This window comes from Lynx rufus, unplaced genomic scaffold, assembly GCF_022079265.1.
Source record: "Lynx rufus isolate CCGP_SWC_20201006 ecotype Redwood Valley unplaced genomic scaffold, mLynRuf1.p SCAF_19, whole genome shotgun sequence".
Classification (NCBI taxonomy): Eukaryota; Metazoa; Chordata; class Mammalia; order Carnivora; family Felidae; genus Lynx; species Lynx rufus.
In genome coordinates, this window is record NW_025814833.1 from 31,599,888 (window position 1) to 31,625,580 (window position 25,693).

At 46.5% G+C, this 25,693-nt stretch overlaps 1 protein-coding gene across 11 annotated transcripts in view; it reads right to left on the minus strand.

Moving 5' to 3' along the window:
• ATP11C (ATPase phospholipid transporting 11C) overlaps window positions 1-25,693 on the minus strand; it is a 174,206-nt gene that overhangs the window by 19,959 nt on the left and 128,554 nt on the right. For 10 of the 11 annotated variants that reach the window (XM_047082036.1, XM_047082035.1, XM_047082038.1 and 7 more), the window contains 5 exons: window positions 24,165-24,339; window positions 19,034-19,136; window positions 17,689-17,834; window positions 9,932-9,991; window positions 2,841-2,968 (listed from right to left, as the gene is read on the minus strand). In XM_047082036.1, coding sequence (XP_046937992.1) covers window positions 2,841-2,968; window positions 9,932-9,991; window positions 17,689-17,834; window positions 19,034-19,136; window positions 24,165-24,339 — 612 coding nt within the window. Of the gene's footprint in view, window positions 1-2,840; window positions 2,969-9,931; window positions 9,992-10,021; window positions 10,887-17,688; window positions 17,835-19,033; window positions 19,137-24,164; window positions 24,340-25,693 lie in introns of those variants that run through there. The other variant, XM_047082045.1, reaches the window with a different exon arrangement.

Here is a 25,693-nt window from a genome sequence, read left to right on the forward strand (position 1 = left end):
TAAAAAATGTTTATTGATCTTTGAGCGAGAGAGCACGCGTGCACGAGCAGGGGAGTGGGAGCGGGAGAGGGAGACCCAAACAGACTCTGTGCTGTCAGCACAAAGCCCGGCACGGGGCTCGAACTCACCAACCGCGAGATCATGACCTGGGTTGAAGTCAGACACTCAACCGAGCTACCCAAGTGCCCCTACATTGTCCATCTTTATCCACATAAAAACCACGCGGGATACGTATTTTTGTCAGTCTCATTCACAGATGAGCCTCAAAAGGAGTATCATAATGGTTCCCCAACGGTGACGCACCTTGGAATCACGTGGGGATCTTTAAAAACACTGATGCCTCGGGGCGCCTGGGTGGCGCAGTCGGTTAAGCGTCCGACTTCAGCCAGGTCACGATCTCGCGGTCCGTGAGTTCGAGCCCCGCGTCGGGCTCTGGGCTGATGGCTCGGAGCCTGGAGCCTGTTTCCGATTCTGTGTCTCCCTCTCTCTCTGCCCCTCCCCCGTTCATGCTCTGTCTCTCTCTGTCCCAAAAATAAATAAACGTTGAAAAAAAAAAAAATTTAAAAAAAAAAAAAACACTGATGCCTCACTCCCACCCTCGTTCTGGCTTCACTGGCATGAGGTGTAACCTGGGCATTAGGATAATTTTAAAGCGCCCAGGCGACTCCAATGTCAATAAAGTTTAAAACTACTAGTGTAGTAGCATTCCTCTTGGGAATTTAAACTTTTTAGGTCTTGGTGTGTCCCTTATATTTTTTGCAAATGAGTCAAATAAGGTTTTTCTGTTTTTTTTTTTTTTTTTTTTTTTGAAGGGGGGGCAGGGAGGGGAAGAGCAAGAGAGGATCTCAAGGCGGCTCTGGGCCCAGCGCGAGGCCCGATACAGACTCGATGTGACGTCCATGAGATCACGACCCGAGCTGAAATCAAGAGTCGGACGCTTAACCGACTGAGCCACCCAGGCGCCGCAAGTCACATAATGTTTCATAAACAGCAGGTGGATCAAAACCTTAAAATCTGTTAAAATACAATCTTCGGGGCGCCTGGGTGGTTCAGTAGGTTGAGCGTCCGACTTTGGCTCGGGTCATGATCTTGCGGTTCGTGGGTTCGAACCCCGCGTTGGGCTCTGTGCTGACAGCTCGGAGCCCGGAGCCTGCTTCGGATTCTGTGTCTCCCTCTCTCTCTGCCCTCCGCCGCTCACACTTTGTTTCTCAAAAATAAATAAATGTAAAAAAAAAAAAAAATTAAAAAAAATAACACAGTCTTCTCAGTGCACGTCAGAACGTCAAATACGGCTACTAATTCTCATGGAGCAGAGCTGCAGAAAGAGGATGGTTTATGCATGGAATTCTTCCGGCTTCTGTTTCAAACTGCTCTTCACATTTATCAGAAAGGTAGCTAATCACTCAAATGGCACACCTGTTGCAATACTACCCAGAATGTCACCTGGCCGTCTTAAATAAGGAACAGCTTCATAATGGAAACACAACTGATCCTTGTCCGCTTGGTACTGAGCACCGTGGGGCTTCCCGAAAACACGGCGGTCGTGCACCTTTTCCCTGCTAGCGTTTCCAGGTGTACGAAGGAATGTGAAATTCGGGGGGTGCATAGAGCAACGTGTTGCTGTTTGCCCTAGAAATACTGCAGGAGGACAGAGGGGGCTGCTTCTTAGAAACAAGCTCTCACCACAGACAATAAGTCACATTCTCAAGGCAACTGGGAGCCACAGGGAAGGCACCTTCCTAAAGATGCCTGCAGCGTGTGCCCGGCAAGTGCCAGCCAGTGAGGCTTCTGCGAGTGTCACTGAGCGGATCCTGTCTTTCTAGACTGTCTCCCGGAGTTACATTACGCCCCGTGGGAAGAAGGGCAGGGGCATCATGGTATGCTGGGGGAGAGGCGAGGCCTTCCAGCTGCACTCAGATGAACGACGAGGCTGCTGGAAACTCCCAACACGATCGCCGACAAGCACGAGAACATGAGAGAGAATGGAGATTTGGGGAGCAGCCGCCCAGCAGCTCAGGCCTGAGCACCTGCCATGCTGGGAGGCGGCCGATGTACTGTCCCTCTTCCCTCTACAGACCTACGGTTTCCTATTTAAATTTCTCTTGAACACACGGAAATTAGCCACATTATGTCTCGTTTCAGGTCACGGCGTTTGGGAAGCGCCCCGAGTCACTACATCCCCGAGGGTGAAACCTGGAACGTGCTGCGCGGTTCCGAAGGAAGGATCGGAGCGATCTACACCGACAGTCACAGGCTGAGGTCGGGGTCTTGTGACAGCAGGCGAGGGGGAGGGCGGCATTTTGTGCTGGGCCACAGGTACGCACGGAGCCCATTCACGTGGATGTGAGCAAGTGTAGCCTCTACGGGAAACCGTGCGGTAACTCCCGGGCTATACTCCTGCAGTTCCCTCACTGAAACTCCACGGAAACCCTGAAAATAGTTTGTACTCACTCAGCAGCTTCCTTCGGGTTTTCAACATTCTTAATGCATGAAAGCGCGCAGCACAGGCCTGAAGCTATGGTGGGGGAGGGTGTCAGAGTCAGATTAATAGCTACCATCCCCCTGAGAGCTTCCTGTGTGCCAGGCACTGTGTGCACTTGTCTTACATGCAGTCCCTCCTTTACTCCTCGCAAAAAACGCTGCCGTCACCCGTATTTTACCGAAGATGAAACTGAGTGGTTCACACGCATCCCAGGATGGTACCTACACCCAGGACACAGGCCATCTATCTCCCGGCTGAATGGTACCAGGGGGGCCGCTGCGTCCTTCCTACCTGCAGAGGAAAGGAAACCCACGGTTTTGAGGGCCTGAAGTGGTTTTTAACTCTATGTTCCACTTACATATACAGTCGGGGATCCGAGGCCAGGGTGTCAATGTTGATGTGCTGTTCCAGTAGGCTGTAGGCCAGGATGGGCAAGGATGTGAAGCAGATGTTGTACATTGTAAGGTAAGCGGCATCGTACAGCGGCTGAAATGACAAACGACAGAAGAAAAAGAAATGTAGGTGTTTGGGGAAAAAAAAAAAAATCACAAGCGAAAACAAGAGAGGATCCTTTCACGTTTTCTTTTTTGTGATAGTAAAGGAAGTTCATAAATAAGGTCTCTCTGATAACTACAGAAAAGAAACATGCTGTGCTAGATCATATTCATATACCCTCCCTTTACAAAGGATCTTATTCAGGATGTTTCCATGCTATCGGCTCTATCTCCCTTTCTGTTTTTTTTAATGTTTATTTTCAAGGAGAGAGAGACAGAGCGTCAGCAGGGGAGGGGCAGAGAGAGGGAGACCAAGAATCTGAAGCAGGCTCCAGGCTCTGAGCTGTCAGCACAGAGCCCAACGCGGGGCTCGAACTCACAGACCGTGAGATCATGACCTGAGCTGAAGTTGGACGCTTAACCGACTGAGTCACCCAGGCTCCCCAACAGCTCTATTTCTAACAGATATTTACGAATAGATTTTGAGAAGATTTGTCGTTGTCAAAGGCCAATTAAGTATAAGCCTGGAGCCCCTCAGGAAACTAAGCATAGGCAGTGGCCAGCCTGTGTCACAGTGGTTCTGTCATTAATATTTTACAAGGTTTTATTTAAAAAAATATATTTTTTGAATGTTTATTTATTTTCGAGAGAGAGAGAGAGTGCACGCATGCGAATGGGGGAGGGGCAGAGAGAGGGAGGAGGACAAAGGATCCCAAGCAGGCCCTGCGCTGACAGCAGCAAGCCCGATGCGGGGCTCGAACTCACGAACCGCGAGATCAGGACCTGAGCCGAAGTCAGATGCTTAACTGACTGAGCCACCCAGGCACCCATTTTTACATGGTTTCAAAGATCGCTATCACCTTCTCCAGGCTATATTTATGACAGTGAATGTGGCCATTTACTATGGATTCTAAATGTATTTGCAAAAACAAAGCTAAATATGCGTATACAGGCAGGACTTTCCCAGGCTCCAGACCAAAATTTCCAACTTTGTGCTGGCTGTCCATAGGCACCTGCAACTCATAATGTCTAAAACCAAACTCATTAACTTTCCCCTTAAATCTGCTTTGTCTTATGTTCTCTACCTCAGTGAGGAGCCCCCATAATGTCTGCAACCCTAGTATCCGCCTAGGTGCTCAAGAAATATTTTGAAATCAGTGATTCTCCTACCTCCATAGCCACTTCTTCTTCTTTTTAATGTTTATTCATTTTTGAGAATGCACGCGACAGAGACAGAGCACGAGTTCGGGAGGGGCAGAGAGAGAGAGGGAGACCCAGAATCCGAAGCAGGCTCCAGGCTCTGAGCTGTCAGCACAGAGCCCGATGCGGGGCTCAAACACACGAACCGTGAGATCATGACCTGAGCCGAAGTCGGACACTTAACCGACGGAGCCACCCAGGCACCCCCGCCATTTTTTCTGTCTCCTATTCTTCCCGAGCCCTCTGTTGGGAGTGTTCCAGCACTCACTGTTTGGAACCTCCTACTCACTCTCTAGGTGATCCCATCAGCCCTGTGGTTTTAATACCATCCATTCGCTGAACATTCCCGAATATTTATGTTTGGCCCAGACAAGCCCCCGTGTATCCAGCTGCCCACTTGACACCTCCTGAACTCAACTCCTGACTTGCCCTCACCTCAAACCTGCCCCTCTTGAAGTCTCCCTCATGTCAGCAAAGGGCAACTAAACCTTGGGTATTAATCACAACCAGAATCTCGGATTCATCCTCGACTCTTCTCTTTTTCACAGCCCACATCGAATCAACTAAGAAGTGTTTGCTGGCTCTGCCTTTAAATACGTTCAGAACCAGATCACGTCTCAGCACCTCCACAGTTACCACCCTGTAAGCTTCCTAAATGGCTCCCTGCTTTGCCTTTGACCTACCGTCTATTCTCAACACAATGGCCTGAGTAGTTCTGTTAGAAAATAAGTCAAATCAAGTCATTGTTTTGTTCAGACTCTCCAGTGGATTCCTTGATCTCTGAAAGTTTAAAAAAAAAAAAGGGGGGGGGAAGGGTTCCTGCGAAGGGGTGGCTATACAGTCCCCACTTGTTCTGGCTTCTTCTACCTGTCTGGCTGCGTGTCGTGTTTCTCCCAGTTCTTGCTCACTCCACTCCACCAATAATGCCTCCGTCACTCTACCTCCAACATGTCAGACACACTCCCGACTTTGGACTTCCTTTGAACTGTTGCACCTGCCCGGAACACTTTTCCTTTCGACAGCCTCCCCGATGACTCCCTCACTCACAAAGATCAGCTCAAATGTCACCTTCTCAGAGAGGCCGATCTGGACTTACCTTGCCATTCCCTCCCTCATGGACGCATTTCCCCCTTTATCCTGTTTTTTATTTTCCTATAGCACTAATCGCCTTTTATCCGATGTTATAAATTTGTTAGTTTTATTGTCTCTGTCATCACACTAGGCAGCCCCCTGCCATCCAGAAGCTTGAGTGCCAGGACAACAACAACACCGGAACAACAACAACAACAACACCACCCACCACCAGACAAGGTTATTCTGCCAGGTCGCAGAATAGTGCCAGGAGCATGAATAACTTCACAGAACAGCAGCACCAGACGAGGCTGCCCGGCTTTTCTCAGGCTATAGCTGACAATAAAGTAAATAAAAATCCCTGCCCACATAGAGCTTAAATTCTAGTGTGGGGGTAATTTTGTGACTCAGCATTTCACTATTCTGTGACCACGATGGCTCAAGACAAGAACACGACCTCTCCGTAGTCACACTGAGCACAGAATATGAATATTGTCCAAATGACAAAGTTAACCTCCTGGGTAAGATTTACTGAAATGCTTAGTCACAAAATTACCCCCACTTAGTGACAGCACCCAATCTAGAGCAAGCCTCCCCACCCACACCCTTCCCCAATGACCTAATTCAAACCCACCCCCCCCCCTTTTTAAGATTTTAAGTAATCTCTGCAACCAGCATGGGGCTCGAACTCATGACCTCAAGATCAAGAGGCACGTGCTCTACTGAGCCAGCCGGGTGCGCCAACCCCAATCTTCTAAGCCTTTTCTAATATTCTCTTCCTGAGAGGCCCCACCATTCTTCACGGTGCACACTCTTCCTTCGGCATGGAGTACTAAACCTAATATGATCAACTACAGGGGTGTTCCTGGTGGTCTTTGGCTGGTGGTCTTGACAATACTGAGCCCCTAGAACAGAACTTGGTGTACAGAAAACATTCAATAAATATTAAATGAACGAAGCAGGAGAGATTGGAAGTTATAACACACATATATATAAAGGACTGATCTGACACCGTGGATCTTTTTTTTTAATGGAAAGAAAATTAAGGTATGCTATGACCCTCGCTTTACTATATTGAGTTCCACAGGTTTCTACAAAGTACTAAATGTTGTCATATAACCATGTGGCCCGAATAAGGGAGATCCTATATTCATATGTATGTTCCCACATATAAATGTTTCGTGATTAATAAAATGCATTTAAATGTTAGTGACACAAATGAACAGAATTAGGCATTTTTCAATCAACGGCTACTAAAGATACAATTACTGTCACAATAGGGGCGGCTGATTCAAAAGGGTTGGGAACAACTTGACTAGAATGTTAGTTCGTTTATTAGTTGACTTCAAAAACACTTGCTGAGTGCTTACTAAGTGACAAGTACTGAGGATAGAGAAGAGTCATGCCTTCCCTGCCAAGGAGCTCAAGTTCTAGAGGGGGAGGCAGAGTGGTGAGTGTGCAAGGAACTAAGGGAGCCCAGGGGAAGGGACCTGAACTCTGGCCCGCAGTAGAGACCATGCAAGAAAACGCGTGCAACGTTCTCAACGACATTAAAAATACGGCTCCTACACAGAATACACGAAGGTTTCCACACAGCAAAAATTATCTAACGAATTAAAAAGTACCTCCAAATAGGTGTTTTGTTCCTTTTAATTCTCAAGGGAGAGGATTAGTTTGTTGGGACACAATACCATGTTTTCATCAGAAACCACCCCATTTTCACTAATGAGAAAACTAAAACAACGATAACAAACAAACAGGAAGATGGGCTGGTATGCAATTTGGTCTTGAATTTCACTCAAACAAAAGAAGCATCAATCTCTTTTTGTTCCACTACGATACTTCGATGTTACCTGAGAGATAACGGTAATTCTTAGATGGATAATTAGGAGACAGAATGCCCTCAAAAAACCCAACAGGTTTAGTTGATAATACTTTCTTATTAAACCTCTTATAAATGTTTTCTTTTCACAAAGGAAAAAGACCAGTATTATCTTTGCTAAAGAAAAGAGCTGCTTTTTGGGGCGCGTGGGTGGCTCGGTCGGTTAAGTGTCGGACTTTGGCTCAGGTCACGATCTTGTGGTTCCTGAGTTGGAGCCCCACATCCGGCTCTCTGCCGTCAGTGCAGAGCCTGCTTGGGATTCTCTCTCTCCCTCTCCGCCTCTCCTTTGCTTTCATGCACGTGCTTTCTCTCTCTCAAAAACAAACAAACTCTAAGAAAAAAGAAAGGGTTGCTTTTTGCTTGAAGAATCTGAATCCTGGTCCCATTTCTACATTCTCTATAATCCTGCTCTCCAAGTTCTAGGGTCGTGGAGAACATGGGATATGGACCCGAGTTGGAAAAGGCTTACTACCTGTAGGCACTCCAAACCTAAGTACGATTAGGGCGCCTGGGCAGCACAGTTGGTTAAGCTTCTGACTCCTGGTTTTGGCCCAGGTCATGACCTCACAGTGTGTGAGTTCAAGCCCCGCCTCGGGCTCTGTGCTGGCTCTGTGATCCAGAGCTGGCCTTGGATCCTCTGTCCCCCCCACCCTCCCTCTGCCTTCCCTGCTAGTTCTATTTCTCTCTAAACAAACAAACAAACAAACTTAAAACCAAAAAAACAACAACCACATTTGCAATAACGGTTGCTACATCCAGCACTAGCACAAGGTCAAAGTAAAAAATAAAGATATTGCAAACAGGCCGCCGCCTTGGAGAGATCTTTTGACCCGATCCACTTTTTCTCTAAAACGTCTGCTAGCTCCCTCCCTCCGCTCCTTCAGCTCTCCACCCAAATGTCACCTCAGAGAGAACTTTCCAGATCATCTTCTCTGAAATAGCAGACTTCTGCAGTCATCCTCTGCCCATTCATAATGCTTTACTTTTTCCTTCAGGGTCTTTATCAGTACCTGACATACTTGGATGACTTTAGTCTCTCCCCTAACGCTATACTGCAGGCTCTGCTGGGGTGTAAGACTTGGTTTTGATCACTGTTATATCGCCAGCACTCAGCCTGGCACACAGGAGACACTCAAGAGATATTCGTCAAGCGAACGAACCTACCATCTGAGCAACTGAGAAAACCAAACGCCACCTCCCGTGGAGAGCTGAAGAGCTAAGGTCACCTAAGCAGACCCCGGACAGACCAGGGTCCGAATCTCAGCTGGCTTTGGAAGGAAGAAGTCCTTCCTTCACACAACTTGTACATGAGATAACAAAGGACGGCAAAGCAACACCCTTTGAGTTTGAAAAATTAACAACAGCGTTTTAACCAGGTTAAGCCAATTTCCCTTTAGGGCTTTGCTACAAAATCTGAAATGTCTTTTTAACACTTGCGTTCATCCAAGGACGCGAGGGATTAGAAACATGTGGTCAGCAGTGATCTGAATGTTCAGACAAAGCAGCTTCATCAGAAATTTAGAAAACTGTAACTAATACTGTTAGTCTTGGATACAAGAAGGCTGATGCAAGAGACAGGTCACCTAACGAAGAGGAGGCAAGTTCTAGGGAAAGAGAGCGGTCACTTCCTATTCAGAAGGATACACTGTTTTAAAAATACTGCCCCGGTGCCTGGGTGGCTCGGTCGGTTAAGCATCCGACTTCGGCTCAGGTCACGGTCCGTGAGTTCGAGCCCCACGTCGGGCTCTGTGCTGACGGCTCGGAGTCCGGAGTCTGTTTCGGATTCTGTGTCTCCCTCTCTCTCTCTGCCCCTCCCCTGCTCACGCTCTGTCTCTCTCCCAAAAATAAAATAAGCATTAAAAAAAATTAAAAATACCGCCAAGAAATTAAAAAAAAAACCCAAACCAAAACCACATTGCTTCCTACCAGGAGGAATGAAGCATGCTTGAAATTTAGAAACTTGGTCCTCTAATACCTGTGGTGATGTCAGGAGCACCTCAACTTGGCCAAATCATGGAATTGCTTATAGATTAACCACAAAATTTCTCAGTGAGTATTACAGCTCCTGTGTTTGGCTATACTTCCACGAGAAGCAACACAAAATCCATTTTGGTGGTTAAAACTACAAATGTGCATGCCCATCCTGCCGCTTACGGGTCAAAATAACACAGAGCATATTCTTTATGTAACAGACGTTCGGCAAAGAACAAAGGGCAAAAAATGTAGAGACGCTCAAGCAATCCAAGGCTTTATCCAGGGATCACAGCTTCTTGGCCAGTTTAAGGATCGTTTTTCTAGAAAATCAATCTGAGAGGCTACAAAGGGGTGAGGTTTTGTTCGATAAAGTATTAAACTATACTATTTTAGGATTATTGGAAAACATGGTTTATACTGATTAAAAGAAATACTCTCGGGGCGCTTGGCTGGCTCGGTTAGAAAAGCATGTGACTCTTCATCTTGGGGTTGTGAGTTCGAGACACACATGGGGTATAGAGATGACTTACAAATAAAATCTTAAAAAAAATAAAATAAAAGGAAAACTCTCAAGGTTATCTCAACTCCAACAGGACATACCAAATAACTTTCAAAAAGATAGTTAATAATAAGAACATCACTAAAGCAAAGATATAAACGTTTGCTATTGTCAAAAGCCGGGCCAAGAAGATCAACTGTTGAATCAAAGAAGAAAAAAAATTAAAAAAATCATTTGACTTTGAACATACCTCTCTACAGTCCAATACATAAAAAGGTAATTTATTAATAGCCAATGTCAACTACATTATAACAACTAGGGAAACAAACCTGTTGTGAGAATCCACAGAAGAACTGGTACAAAAATTGTGGCAAAATGAAACAAAGGTTCTGGAAAGAAATGGAAACAAGGGTTAATGTTTTCACCTCCCGAACTTTCTAAACTAACACAGGATACTGTACTCCAAATAGTCTAGAGTCAGTCCTAAGTCCTTCTAATATCGTGACACAATCAATCTCCATTAGAGGTTTAAGCAAACAAATCAAAGGCAAACGATTTCATTTACATTAATACCAATGTTAGCTTTACAAGCAGAAAGAGGATCTCACTTTAGGAGACCCTCTCGCATACAATAAAAACACCGAATGGTACTACCCCCCCCACACGTGAACTTGATTTGCAAAATCGTAAACAGCCAGGATATTGTTACAGTGGATACTGACACTAACAATATCAACTAATGCTTTACTACCTGTATTTCTGTCTCATCAATCAACATATTATTACCGATCACCGATTATGTGCAAAGACTGTATTGTGGGGGATACGAAAAACAGAACCAAACTTCTTACTCCTAAGGGACGTATCGTTTAATTGGGAGAAGAGGAAAAACAAACAAGCAAAAATGCAAGCTGAGAATTCATCAGGCGGTAAACGCCACCAGGCAGGACTACAGATACTGCAATTAATGTCTTCCGGCAAAATGACCAGAACTGGTATTTTCAAATGAGCGCTATCCTTCAAGGTAGGATGTGACCTTACTTCAGGGCTGCTGTCACTTCTTCTGATGTTTCTGGATTCCTCTTTAGGTAGCTCCTTCAAGAGCCCAGTTTTGAGCTGTCAGAAACCCAGTCTCCTTCCTGTGTCACACACCGTCACTTAGCTAATTTACCCGGCCAGGAGACGCGAGGCTGTTTTGAAAACTCCGATGCATCCTCAAAGGGTGAGCATCTGCCACAGCTGAGGATATTTAGGTGAATATACTGCAGGCTCCGGATGGTGTTCCTAAAGAAAAGTGCTCTACGTGTACTGAACAAGTCCTATGGCATCAGAGCGTCACAGCTCCCAAAGGCACCTCGCGGGACAGCAACGCTCACATGTATGCATCAGTTTGGGTAGAATGCGATATCATACTTTAAAAAAAAAAAAAAAGTGTTCTGAGATTGAAGAAGGGAGTACTGGGGGGGGGGAGGATTAGGGGGCTGCTTTGCGGGAAGGGGACGTCTGACTCTCCCTCTAGAATTTAAGTCCCACGAGAACAGAGACTTTGCCTGCCTTATTCCACTATGAATCCTTAGGTCCTAAAACAGTGCTTGACACGTGGTAACACATCCAAACACATCTGCTGACGCAATGAATAAAGAAATTAGAATTTGAAGGAGGTGTTGAAGATGGATAGGATACACGGACAGCAGGAACCAAGGCAAGGTGTATGTATTTTAAGCACAGAAGATAAGACAGGGACGAATCCTTAGATAATGGAGAGGGAAATTTCTGGAGGACAAGTTAAAAAGTGGCATTTCCCAAACGTTAATTTGGCTGAATTATGCAGGGTGGATTGAACAGAGGAACAGAAGGCAGAAACACCCATCCCCGAGGCACTCCAGGAGAGGGGCAATTATTAGAAGATGCGAGGGCAAGGTGAGAGGAACGAAGGCTTTTCAGCTCAGCCAAAGAGGGCCGAAGGTATGACAAATCGTCTTGGGACAAAAGGCAGCAGTAAAAAAGAAATCCTGCTAAGTCAGTCACTAAGATAATGGGGGCAGAGATCCGAATGAAGACAGAGGGCATTATCTATACAAATAATCCCATAAGTTAATGACTGACCACAAACAGCCATTTAAATTTTTTTTTTAACGTTTATTTATTATTGAGAGACAGAGAGAGAGCATGAGCAGGGGAGGGGCCGAGAGACAGGAAGACACAGAATGTGAAGCAGGCTCCAGGCTCAGAGCTGTCAGCACAGAGCCCGACGCAGGGCTCGAACTCGCAAACTGTGAGATCATGACCTGAGACCAAGTCGGACGCTCAACCGACTGAGCCACCCAGGCACCCCCACAAACAGCCATTTTATAAATTTTTTTTTTCAACGTTTATTTATTTTTGGGACAGAGAGAGACAGAGCATGAATGGGGGAGGGGCAGAGAGAGAGGGAGACACAGAATCGGAAGCAGGCTCCAGGCTCCGAGCCATCAGCCCAGAGCCCGACGCGGGGCTCGAACTCACGGACCGCGAGATCGTGACCTGGCTGAAGTCGGACGCCTAACCGACTGCGCCACCCAGGCGCCCCCAAACAGCCATTTTAATGCCTGCTCTGTCTTCCTTAACAGAGCATTCCTTCCATCTGGTGGCAGGTGCTCGAATTGCAGGCCAAAATCTTAAAGACGCAAACCAAGCCCCAGGAATGGGAGAAGGCCAGGCAGATGCGAACGGCAAATCTTCATGGGCTCTCCTACTAGGCGAAAGTGACAGAGAATGACCCCCTGTCCCGGAGCGTGATGTACAAATAGTCCTGGACTGAGAGTAAATAAACCTATTTCCTATTGTGGAAATCCAGCTCTGTCACTTCTGAGCTGGGGAGCGAAAGGCAAGTTACGTAAACTCTGGGCCCTGCTTTCCATATATTTTATTTTATGTTTTAAACGTTTATGTATTTTGAGAGAGCGCGTGTGCGTGTAAGCGCACGAGCAGGCTGGAGGGGCAGAGGGAAAGGGAGAGAAGAATCCCAAGCAGGGCAGAGCCCAGCGTGGGGCTCGAGCTCACGAACTGTGAGATCATGACCTGAGCCGACTGAGGCATCCAGGCGCCCCTGCACGTATTTTAAATAGAAAGAATACTAATTGAGGGGCGCCTGGGCGGCTCAGTCGGTTAAGCGTCTGACTTCGGCTCAGGTCCTGATTTCACGGTTCGTGAGTTCGAGCCCCGTGTCGGGCTCTGTGCTGGAGCCCGCTTCGGATTCTGTGTCTCCCTCTCTCTCTGCCCCTCCCCCGCTTGTGCTCTGTCTCTCAAAAGTAAATAAACGTTAAAAAAATTAAAAAAAGAAAACAAATAATACTAATTGCTCACAGGAAATTCGTGAAGACTAAGAAAATAAAGGGCTTTTGTCAATCAGCAAAGTACCTTACATGTATTGGTTTAATCATCACTATCACCATCATCTGTTTGGCCTGGACACCAGCTGACACTGGATGGCACGGCCTTAGCAAATCTGTAAACCTGGGTTCACACTGATGTATTTCTTTTACAATTTTTTTTTAAGAAGGCACCGTGCCTTGAACTCACAACCCTGAGATCAAGAGTCACACGCTGTACTAACTGAGCCAGCCAGGCGCCCCTCACAGTTATGTGTATCTTTGAGAAAACACAAAGCTAGTACGACCTGGGATTTCTCACCAAAAACCAACACACGAAAGCAGTTGCTATGCTTTCCCTTCTGCGAAAAACAGCGCATGAAATCCAAACACCGTAATGGTTTGAGTCATTAACTTGCACATGAACTTGGTAATATACCTATAAACCAGAATCTGATTAAGAATTCTGGTGGGGCGCCACACCCCAGTTTGTGGGTTAGAGCCCTGTGTTGGGCTCTGTGCTGTGGTGCGGAGCCTCCCTAGGATTCTCTCTCTCTCCCCCTCCCTCACTCGTGTGCTCTCCCTCTCTCAAAATAAATAAACTTAAAAAAACAAAAGAACTTTGGTAAATTCTTTCCCCTGGTAGACAGAAACGGATGGGCAGGCTCGGTCTAAGATGAACTCTAATGCTTGGTGATAAAAGAAAACCCAGAGTATTGTTGGGGAAATGACCTCAGTGTCCAATCACGGGGGTCTAGGATCCTGCACCATGATCGTATTTTAGGTGAATATTTTAACTGGGTGAGAAAATTGTTCACAACATACAAAGTGAAAAGGGCAAAGCACAAAACAGTATGTTTTGGGACTGACTGCTAGCAGGTAGGGGGCTTTTATTGGGGTGATGGAAATGTTCTAGAACTAGGGATGCTTGGCTGGCTCAGTTGGAAAAGCACAAGACTCTTGCTTTCAGGCTTGTGAGTTTGAGCCCCACATTGGCTGTAGAGACAACTAAAATAAATAAATAAACAAACTTAAGGCAAAAAGGGGCACCTGGGTGGCTCAGAGGGGTCAGCGACCGACTCTGGATTTTGGCTCAGGTCATGATCTCCTGATTGTGAAATCATGACATTGAGCCCCGCCCTGGGCTCTCTACTGTCAGCGTGGAGCCCGCTTAGGATGCTCTGTCCCACCCCCTCTCTGCCCCTCTCCTGCTCGCATGGTCTCTCTCAAAAATAATTAACATTAAAAAAAAAAAAAAAAAGATTCTCTCTTCCTGTCTCCCTCTGCCCTTCTCCTCCACTCACATGCTCTCTCTCTCTCTAAAATAAAAAAAAAAATGAATGAATGAATGGCTTAAAAGTGTTCTGGAATTAGGGGCACCTGGGTGGCTCAGTCAGTTAAGAGTCCAACTCTTGGTTTTGGCTCAGGTCATATCTCACAGTTCGGGAGTTCGAGCCCCACATCAGGCTCTGCACTGACAGCATGGAGCCTGCTTGGGATTCTCTCTCTCTCCCCACCCCCGCCCCTCCCACGTCTCTGTTTCTCTCTCTCTCAAAATAAATAAATAAACTTAAAAAAACAAAACAAAACAAAACCCAGTAGTGTATAAAAACAATATAGGGGCGCCTGGCTGGCTCAGTTTGTGCAGCGTCTGACCCTTGGTCTCAGGGTCCTGAGTTCTCGTCCCAGGTTGGGTGTAGAGCTTACTTGAAAAAAAAAAAAAGAACAACAAAACAAAACAAAACACCAAGAACAATACAGACACACAATAATTTACACAGACAAGAGAATAAGTCACATAACATGTTACCATTGGTTCTCTCTGTGCCTATGATTATCCTTACAGGTGACTTCAAAAGCTTCATTTTGGAAAAAGAGCTATATATGAGGGATTTGAGAAAAGTCCCCATTGCGGAATTCTCCTTTTGGTTAGAGAATTAATTCAGTAAGCAACATTCTCAGAGAACCCTGTCCTGAGAATGATGCCAATGTTTTACATACTCAAAAAATAATTAAAATCAATCAAGATTAGAGAGGAAGGACCAAAATGGCATGCAAGTAAAAATGTAACATCACGCTATTACAAATAAATAATATAACCACGCTGAAATGGTGGAAAAGGAAAAAAAGGAACTCTGGAAACAGTATTTTGACTATATACTCCAAGGCTAAAGACAAAAACAGGTACATACAAATATATCACTCAAGTTAGTTAAGTTTGGTTGCTCACGGGGGTAGGACATAGCAATTCTGAAACGACTTTAGGAGTGTCGTAGGACTGAGCAAATCAGTGGACGGACTGTGCATCAGGAGAAGTGGGGTTCTCACCACTGGAGAAAGGAGGCCCTAGACAAGGAAAGGGGAAGGGCAGAAGGAAACCTCGTGGTGTTGGCTGCGATCCAAGGGTTAGGAGAGACTGAGTTCACATTCTGGGTTCCAGCCCGACCTAGTTGTGTGTATGTACACATGCATCTCTACGCAGATACAGACCTGCAGGTACGTGTGCACACACGTCCTAGCTCTGGCCACCGAGAAGGTCCAGAACCAACTGCAGCAGCAGCGATGAGCATAATTAGCACACAGATCTTGATTTCTAAATGCCATCTTTTTTTTTTTTTTTAATTTATTTATCTATTTTGAGAGGGAGAGAGAGCACACGTGTGAGTGGGGGAGGGGCAGAGAGAGAGAGAGGGAGAGAAAGAAGCCCAAGCGGGCTCCATGCTGTGAGCGCAGAGCCCGACGATGCGGGGCTTGATCCTGCGAACTGAGATCAGGACCCGAGCCAAAAATCGAGAGTCGGACACTTAACCGAACGAGCCACCCAGGTGCCCCCTAAATGCCATTTTCGAATAAAAGGAACCAGTGTTCCTTGGAGAATGTCTGAATCCAGGACTGGAGCACGAAAAATGTAAGATGCACCTCAGAGGGGCGCCTGGCTGGCTCAGTTGGTTAAGTGACCAACTTCGGCTCAGGTCACCATCTCGCAGTTTGTGAGTTCGTGCCCTGTGTGGGGCTCTGTGCTGACAGCTCGGAGCCTGGAGCCTGCTTCGGATTCTGTGTCTCCCCCTCTCTCTACCCCTCTCCTGCTCACGCTCTGTGTCTCTCTGTCTCTTAATAATAAATGTTAAAAAAAATTAAAAGAAAAAAAGTAAGATGCGCCTAGAATATCATGCGGACCAGGAAGTAGGTCTTCGAAGAAGGTTGGGGGTGGGGCAGAGAAGGGAATGGGGAGTTGCTCATGCTAAGCATTCTTATCCCAATCAAATACAAATGAAAAACGATGGGGACACGTGGAAAGGACACAGGCTACATCTGTGACAATCTAAGTAACAGAATAAAGAACCATAGTCATGGATTTTGCATTCACAAAACAAAGTATCTGTTTTAGTGGCTGAATGCTCTTTTCCAAGGAAATTACACAGACCGATGTCGAAGGGTCTTTAGACTCCCAAACCGCCATCTGAATTAAGCTGTCAAAGTGAACATGGTCATGAGTGAGACATACGGACAACATGCGCCTCCATCATGATATGATGCACTGAGCAGGTTAGAAACTGCTTCCGGGGGACTGGTGCCAACAAAACGTAACCCGAATCTAATGATAAGCAAACATTAGAGAAACCCAAATTGAGGGGCATTCCACAAAGCAGCCAGGACTCTTCGAGTATGCTGAGATCGTGAAGACAAAGAAGACAGGACATACTCCAGACTAAAGAAGACTACGGAGGTGTGATAACTATGGATCTTCAAAACTATGTCGTGTGTTATCCAAGGCGTTAACAGTAACTCTGCAACTTTCGGAAAGTCTGAAATTATTTCAAGGTGGGAAGTGAAAAAACAAAAACCCTTAAAAGCTATACCGAACAGAACACAGGACAAGAGATCAAGTTCCGGCCCATGTCCGCTGACGAGGATTTTCATACTTTAGACGTTACTTCACCTTCATGCATGCCAAGTTCATTACGCATACAACCAGTGGCTTGAGCTATACTCATGCGCTCCAAATTGCGCTCTGAGGAAATCTCTGTGCAAGACGAGGAGGTGGCGCGAGGCCGCGGCCCCGGCCCCGGCATCCTTCAGTGAGTGCAATCCGGCTTCTGTCTGCTTTGCCTGTACAATCTCACCTGAAAAGAGGGCTCTGCTACTAACGACAGCAGTTCAGAATACCGTTGAGGATAAAAGGGGAACCAACCATTGATACGGGACACATGGGTGAACCTCAAAAACGCTACGCTAAGCGGAACAGGCATGAACGAGCAGGTGTGATTTTATTCACAGGAAGTTCTTCTAAAACAGGCAAATCTCACGTGCAGAACTGCAGAAGTGATCTCTAAATTTATACAGGTTGTAAGCATCATTATATACCGTACAGTAATATAAATCAGATTAGTAACTGGTGCACGGTGGAGCAGACTGACCGGGACGGAGCACAGGGGAACTTCCTGGGGTGGTGGCTATGGGGTTGTAAACATCTGTCAAAACGGAACTGGAAGCTCTTACTGGGTACATTTTGTGGTAGTTAAACTATACTTCGAGAAGGCGGACTTAAACATTTCATCCCCAAACTCTTGCATGCAAAGGAACTCGTAGTTGCTGGTTCATTAGATCACGTATGTTTTGTAGGCCACAAATCTCAGTGCTAGGACAGCAGAAGAAATGTGTAAAATGAAGGAAAACCCTAAGACGGTGCCGGGCTAAACGGTGATACGTCAAATTGGAAATACTTTAATACATACCTTGTAGAAGAAATACTGTACAAGGTGTGCTATTCTCACGTAATATAGATGTCCGTGAGCCAGTAGCAATTTCTTTAAATGTTTAAACTTCGGAACGGCATAATCGCTATTCCTGGCTGCTTGGCGACCTTCTTTGCCTTTAATACCTAAAAAACAAAACAAAACACACAAGAAAAATCTCCATGGCATGAATATTTTATAAAATAGGCAGCCCCCTACTTTGTTATCTGCACACTTTTAACTTGTTAACATGACATAGCTCACTTGTATCGTTTAGCTTTGTTTTTTTTTTAACCAAACGGAGCTGTAACAGTGAGACTGATCAATACAAAGTAAAATGAAGTTTAATTGGTAAGCACCTAACTATAACACAATATAAAACAACGAACCCGAATCGCTGCTGTAATCATTACTGGGCAAAAATTATCCTGAGGAGAAAATTAAATCTGAAAATGATTTGAGAGGCACTTAGGAAGTGCTTAAATGGCCATGCCACTAGATAAGGGGCTGTAGCGAACCAACGAGAGCCCTGGGCTTTGTGGTCTAGGAGCTCGAAACTGAAGAGCTCCAGCGGGACGGTGGAGTCCTCTCGCTGAATGAAACTCTCGAGTACGGAGTATCGAGCTCAAGCAGCTTCAGGCCATGTCCACACTGAATAACCAACGAGTAAAACAGAGTGGCTCCGAAAAGGGTGCCTTCCAAATGGGAAGCGTTTGGGAGGGCAAACTGCAGTGACTATAATCGCCAAGATACTTAATTCGATGATTTCTTCTCTTAACCCCCTGCCCCCAAAACCTGCCGGGCTATGAGGATTGCTGCCTATCGGCAGCCTGGCATGGAGAACAACGGTGCGGGCAGGAGAAAAAGCTGTTGCTGCGTGCCAACAAATAAATTCAACGCTATGGCCCAAAGCGCCCGTAAATACTGCCGCGTGGAAAAGCAGCCAACCAATGAGCATCTCTTAGTCCCAACCGGTTAAGAATCTCGGAAGATACAGTGCAGCAACATAAGCAGGCGATGTGGCCAGGGGCGGAGAATCACTAAACTTTCATGCATGTCGTCAAAGGGAGCGCTGAAGGATCCACTGTACCGCCCGCGGGTTGGGGAAATTCCGCCTACTTGGCTGATATAAAGATGTCCTCTAATTTTACGCCGCTGTGTTCCCACCGGGGGTAGGGCTTTGGGGTGGACATGCTTAGGCGAGGACCTTCATTCAATTGGTGATTATCATTCCCAAGTTAAAATCCAAGACGGGCAACCAAAACGTTCTCTCTAGAATGTGAGACCATCTACCTGCGGGCGCTGCGGATACCTTACGGATGCCATCTCGTTACGGGCTTCTTACCTATTCCCACGTGGGATTCCAAGATCATACTAACATCGTTGGCACCGTCGCCTATCGACAGTGTTATCGGGCTGCCCTTCAAATTCTTCACCATTCTGACAATCTGGACATTAAGTGCGAAAGAGGTAAAGAAAAGGTCAGAGCAGAACGTGAGGCTATACCACACTGGGGGTAGATGCCTTCTTCACACTTGTAAATGGAGGCCTTGGAAACAAGCAGAAAGGGAGTCGATGCATAGACGTACAATAGGCTTCAATTCTCAGAGGCAAAAGAACACAGCCTTCCCCCCTGTAACACCAGGGTCCACCTGGTTCTAAAGGTTCCGTGCGCGCATTAGGTGTCAGAAAACCTTGCCCCCTACCTACAGGAGAGGCCAACGTGTCCCTGTTTTGTCACTGCTTCACACACATCCTTTCAGATGAGGTGTTGAGTGTGAGAGTCAGAGTTACCCAGAAAGCTGGTTTTGGGTAACACGCACAGGGCTACCGGAATAAGAGTGGGTAGTGAGAGAACAACGCTTCTAGAAGCTCTCCATCTCTCCTCCCTGCGGACACAACCACTTCCTTCGGCGCATTCCCATATCGCCGGGGACTTACCTCATGTTAAGTTCTTACACCCATCCAGTGGCCAACTAAACTTCACTAGACCTCCCAGTGCCCGGTATGACTTAATCTCTGCTACAGGCAGCTGCATTTGTAGATGGGGACAGCTTCAAGATGGCTGCGATTTGCAGAAAGTTCCCTGAGATATGTTTATGAAGCCTGTCCCTGTTCCCTGAGTGTCTCTTCAAGATGTGTCAATGACGGGGCGCCTGGGTGGCTTAGTCGGTTAAGCATCCGACTTCAGCTCAGGTCACGATCTCACGGTCCCTGAGTTCGAGTCCCGCGTCGGGCTCTGTGCTGACGGCTCAGCCTGGAGCCTGCTTCCGATTCTGTGTCTCCCTCTCTCTCTGCCCCTCCCCTGCTCATGCTCTGTCTCTGTCTCAAAAATAAATGAAAACATAAAAAAAAATTAAAAACAAAAAAGATGTGTCAATGACGCAGGGCCACTCACTGCTGTGTTGAGGGTGGGCAGCAAATAAAAGTCATCTTGCCCCGGTGGAATGACTTGTAGGAGTATATCGGGTAAGCAGTTACCCTCCCACCCTGGGTTTGAGACAATGACTGCTTTATGTGTCACCCCCCCAAGCCCCCAGAATCTGGCAGCTTTTAAAAAGCTTACATAACGAAGTAGCTAACTAATGCCTTGCAAAAATTCTGTCCTCGGAATTGCTTTTAGCAGTTAACATAAATAAAACCCATTTGTGACATAAGCCATTAAAAATAATTTACACACGGTTAAGCTGCCCCACAGTCTTTTCTTTAAACAAAATTCAGTCAGGTTTCGGTTGTACGAAATGGCGTACAAAAACCCACATCCGATTCCATTTAACACAAAAATGCTATCGTGAAATGCCGTCTTTCTCCTATTCCCGCCCATCAGCTTGGTTCTCTTTAAAGTGTTTTAGAAGACTCTGAGAAATGATCTGTAAATAAGTCAAAGATGAAATTAAAGAACCCAAACTAAGTTTGTGTTTTTTCTTAGTAAAGTCCAACGTATTCTTTTTTTAAATATTTACTTATTGATTTTTGAGAGAGAGAGAGCACGCACGAGCAGGAGAAGGGCAGAGAGAGTGGGAGACAGGACCTGGAGCGGGCTCTCTGCGCTGTCGATGCGAGGCGCGAACTCAAACCGGGAGACCGTGACCTGAGCCCAAGTCGGACACTTAACTGACTGAGCCACTCAGGTGCCCCCTAAATTTGATTTCGATGGGCTACAATACTGGTTACCTAACTGCACCGGGGACAGATGTGCAGTAATGATTAGCACCTCAAGGAAGAAAAACTGCAGCCAGGAAAGGTCTAGGGAAAGCAATAACATTATCAAGGGTGACAGCGTCTGCATAAAAATAGATTAAGAAGATTAAGGGTCGTCCTTGTGGACCGATAAAAAGATATATAGCCATGGACAATCAAATCACGAAAGATTTAGACAGATAAACGTGGTGTTTTTTTACTGTGCCCCGGGTCACCTGGATTAAGAACTTGCCTTCAATCTCTCGGATAGCTTCATGAAAAAGAAATCAATCTACTAAAAACTATTTATCGATCAACTACAACTGTACACAACATATCAGGCTGGGCACACACCTTAAGCAACAGATAATGGAAGTACAGAGATAAAGAATGAATACAAGAATATCAGATCATCAGATTAACAAGGAATGCTAACAATGTGAAGTATCTGTGCAAGAGAAGACCTAAGGCTGCTAAGTTGGCCACGCGAAAAGGCCTATGATGGCAGAGAAGGGAGAGGACGCTACATGCCGGAGTAATGAGGAATGATTTTACGGAAGGAAGAGTCCTTGTATCGAAATCACGAAAGACGGTTAAAGATTTGTGGGGACAGGGGCGCCTGGGTGGCTCCGTCGGTTGAGTGTCCGACTTCGGCTCAGGTTGATCTCACGGTTCGCGAGTTTGAGCCCGGGGTCGGGCTCCGTACTGACAGCTCAGAGCCCGGAGCCTGCTTCGGATTCTGTGTCTCCCTCTCTCTCTGCTCCTCCCCGGCTCACACTCTTGTCTCTCTCTCAGAAATAAATAAAGATTAAAAAAAATTTGTGGGGATGGGGAAAAGGGGCTTGGAGGAGTATTCCAGAGAGTGGGAATGAGCTAAGGCGCATAGCCAGGTGTGTATAATATATGCTCAGAAAACCGACTGGCTTGACCACATCAGTGAGTTTTCACATGGGGGGTGGGGTGGGGCACGGACAGGTATATCGGGGTCCAGATCAACAGGGGGTAATATTCTGAAAGTAGGAGTAGGGTGCAGGAGGAATGGGAAGAAAAAGCAAGACTGCAGGCCCAGAGCGAAGTTAGGTGGCCAGTGACGAGAGGAGTTCAGGAAGCTGTTACCAGGCCTGGACCTGGCAGGAAAGCAAAGAATAGATGAATAGGACAATGTCCCAGAAAATGGAAGAATTTGGTGACTGAGACCACACGGAAGGGTAAAGCACGGGGGAGGTCAACAGAGATTTCAAGGTTTTGAATCCAGAAACCTGGAAGTACAGTGAGGTCGGTCACTGATGCGGAAGACCAGGAAGATGGCCCGCTCTAAAGCTGGGATGAGACGGTAAGGACACGCCCAAGAAGACGAGTTCCGGAAGCAGCTGGAGAAATCAAGTGGAAACCGAGTATCTGGACTGGGGAAGTGACTGGAAGTCACCTATATGGACATGACAGACGAGAAGGTGATATCCTGGAAGACGTGACTCTACCGAAGCATCACTTCCTGGGCAGTGGAGTAGGCAGGATCCTAGTGAGTGATTTGAACAAAAGGCAGTAAATGTAGGGGAAAAAAAGAGATATTGCCTCTGACAAAAGGGACAGATTTCTATGGATATGGCTCTGGTAGGATCCACTTCGTCACATGGGGTGACTGAGGCTCTGAAGGCGGAAGACAAAAAGAAAAGCATCTGATGGTGGTGGGGACTGAGAGCGAGAAGAAAGTAGATGGAGACAATGCCCTCAATTAGGATGGGCCGTGTGTGTGTGTGTGTGTGTGTGTGTGTATGTGTGTGTGTGTGTGTGTGTGTGTGTGTGCGTGCGCGCGAAGTAGGGAGGAGGGCTTGTGTAAAGGGTGAGCGAAAGACACTGCCATTCCCTGGGTCTAGAGCAAGCGGCAGCATAAAGTGAAGAAGCAAAGTTAACACACATGAAAGAATACAGTGTATACAGAAGCGGCAAAGTGTGTAACTGAGACTCTAAGGTTCTTTGGACCCAGTAAGTACAAAAAAGCAAGGGCAAACAGATCAACGTGGGCTTAGAGGGGCTGGAGAAAACACCGTTCGGGGAATGGCCCTTGAACTGGGTTTAATTAGGAGTAAGATTTCTGTTAGGGCCGAGAGGAATTCAGAGAAAATCCCAGATGAGGACAGCTTTCGAGGCTGGCATGAGCACGGCATGGGGAAGGGACACAACGGGAGGAACGACCAACAGGAGTAGAGGGTTCGGGCTGGACACGGGAGTGACAGTGGACACAGAGCACGTACAGACATAGTAAGGGCCAACAGGGGGGAACCCGAGTGCCCCTCATCCCTACTGAAAGTGCTTGAGTCAGAGCAGACGAGACGGGAGAAGCGGTTCGTTTTAACAAGATGGTACCCAAATGAGAGCTATGGCCAAAGGTGGGATCAAGGTGACCATATATAGAGTGAGGGAGGGAGGGAAGGAGAACAGAAGGGCCACAGGTGTTTGGTGACTTAGGGCGCGAGAGAAGGAGAGCAGCGGCAACGAGAATAACGAAGACAAGGGAGAAAACAAACCGGCCTGCAGGAGGAAATCAGAAGACCTGTGTTGGACACTAGCATTTAATAGGACAGCGTGGGTTCCACATGGAGCTGTGAAGCAGGCAGCTAGAAATAGGAGATTTGACGTGAAGGAAAACTCAGGGCCAGAGCCTATCCACGAGAGTCATGCCAACTAGTGTGTTTAGAGAGACAGGCTGGAAGTAGAAAGCAGAAGGAAGACTTAGCCCCAGAGAAAAATGATAATTAGAGAGAAGTGAGAAGATGGAACAAAATAAAAAGACACTAGGTTGCCAAGTAGGGGGAGAAAAAAAAAGTCAAGATTGTGGACCACAGACAGAAACCAGGGGAGGGAAGTCGTAAGGGGGATACGGCGGAGGGTGCGAACCGCGGCAGGGAAACGAGGAGGCGCACAGAAGACCGCGGGACGGATCTGGCGAGGAGGTCACCGCTCTCCCCTAGGCCATCCCGTGGAATAGGATGAGAAGAGAACACACGGGGCTAACGTGACAGGGGAGCCGGGAGCGGCGGGATGGAGGCGGCGGGCGCCAAGCGCTCATTAGAGAAGGTTCGAAGGCAAGGAACTGGACAGCCGGCTTGAGGGGACCAGAAGCCCGGGTTCATTCAAATTGGCGGGCGGACTCCCGCATTTGACCGCAAAGAAGCAGCCTGCGCAGGTGTGATAAAGGAAAGGGGGCTCTGCGAAGGAAGAAGAAGTCAAGCGAACATCTGTTTGCCCGTACGTGTACAGAAACCCCCAGAATGGAACATGAACTAGTGTCCAGGTACCTGGGCTTTCTGCAGCGGGGCCATCCGGCAACACAGCACTGCGGTACACTTCATACAGATCTGTAAGAAGATGCTTTTGTAGTTGTTAGAGCTGGAGTCCTGGCTGGAATTGAGTATGAGCGACAATGTGGAGCCATCGATGATTAATCCGTATTCCTGATGTTCTGTCCATGCTCTGGAAAAGAAAAAACAAGGCTGTAAGTGAATCTTTTATGCATTTCTATTCAGGAACCGGAGTTTTTAAAGAACCACAAAGGGGAGGGCCCCACATAAGAGTCCCCACCGATCAGGTTCCTGGACCTGTAAAGAGGCAAATGTCTCTCATAATGGCACAACAGAGGTTCTCCGTGACATCTTTGGAGACTCAAGATGCCCATATAGATATTAAGTTGTAAAAGGTATAAAAATAATGGACATTTAGCGGGCGGGCTCTGTGTTAGAAACTCATGGTGAATTTTGGAAATTACACATCAGTCAGTCAAGCTCTGACAGGAAGACAAATCGTCAATCTGAAAACTTGTTAGTAATCCAGGGAAAAGACAAAATGGCTTTGGGCACAGAAACCACAGAAGACCTCTCTTCCTGAATGACAAAGCCTCGTCGACGGACCTGGCTTCTCAAAAATGACAGAGAACCTAAAAGACACAGTGTTCATAAAAAAATACCATGATAATGTATTGATGTAATGACAGACGTTCCTTAAAGAAGTATCATTTTATACTGGATTAGTGGTTCTTAACCACAGCCTTCCCGTTGGAATCATCTGGTCAGCTTTAAAAAATTGCCCATGCCTGAGGTCTATTCCCAGACAAATGCAAGTCTTGGGCAGTGCTTGGTTATTCAAAGGTAGATGTTCCAGAAAGCTCTGTAGGTGATTCTCATGCACAGCCGGGACGACTAAGAGATATTAGGTGCCAGGAAAGACAAATGGAACAGGTGTCAAGTACTTAAGAAAACCATATGGGGGGACACTTACAACTGTGAAAATTCTCCCAATTAACATTTCATTTTTTTGTAATCAAGAAAAAAAAACCAGTGATGAATCAAGGGAACCCTGGATGCCATTTGGGAAGTACTGCAGGATCTCATCGCTATGGATTCGTTTGTCGAATTGTACGCGTCCGGAAGGTTACCGTTTAAGGGACTCTTGGTAAAATTCCTGGGAGTTTTCTTAAAGGCTACGTTCTGACTCACTAGGGTAGGGGTGGGCCAGGAGATTCTGTATTTCTCGCAATACTACAGTGTATTTTGTACTTGTCCACGTTCTGCTTCGTAATTTTAGAAGTGTGTTTTATTCACTAATTAAAGAGATACCAATCATGTGTTCGCCTTCGCTTCCCTACTCACAGAGCTGACTTAATGTGCAAGAAACAGTGGCTCGGTAATCCATCAAGCAATATTTGTAAACATCAACTGCAAGCAGGACATATAAGAAGAATGGAGAGAATTATTAACCCATCTTTCCTTGGAGAAGAGAAAAACCTCCTTAAGGGGACAGAAGTCTACGTGATGGAATAGACGCAAACGAC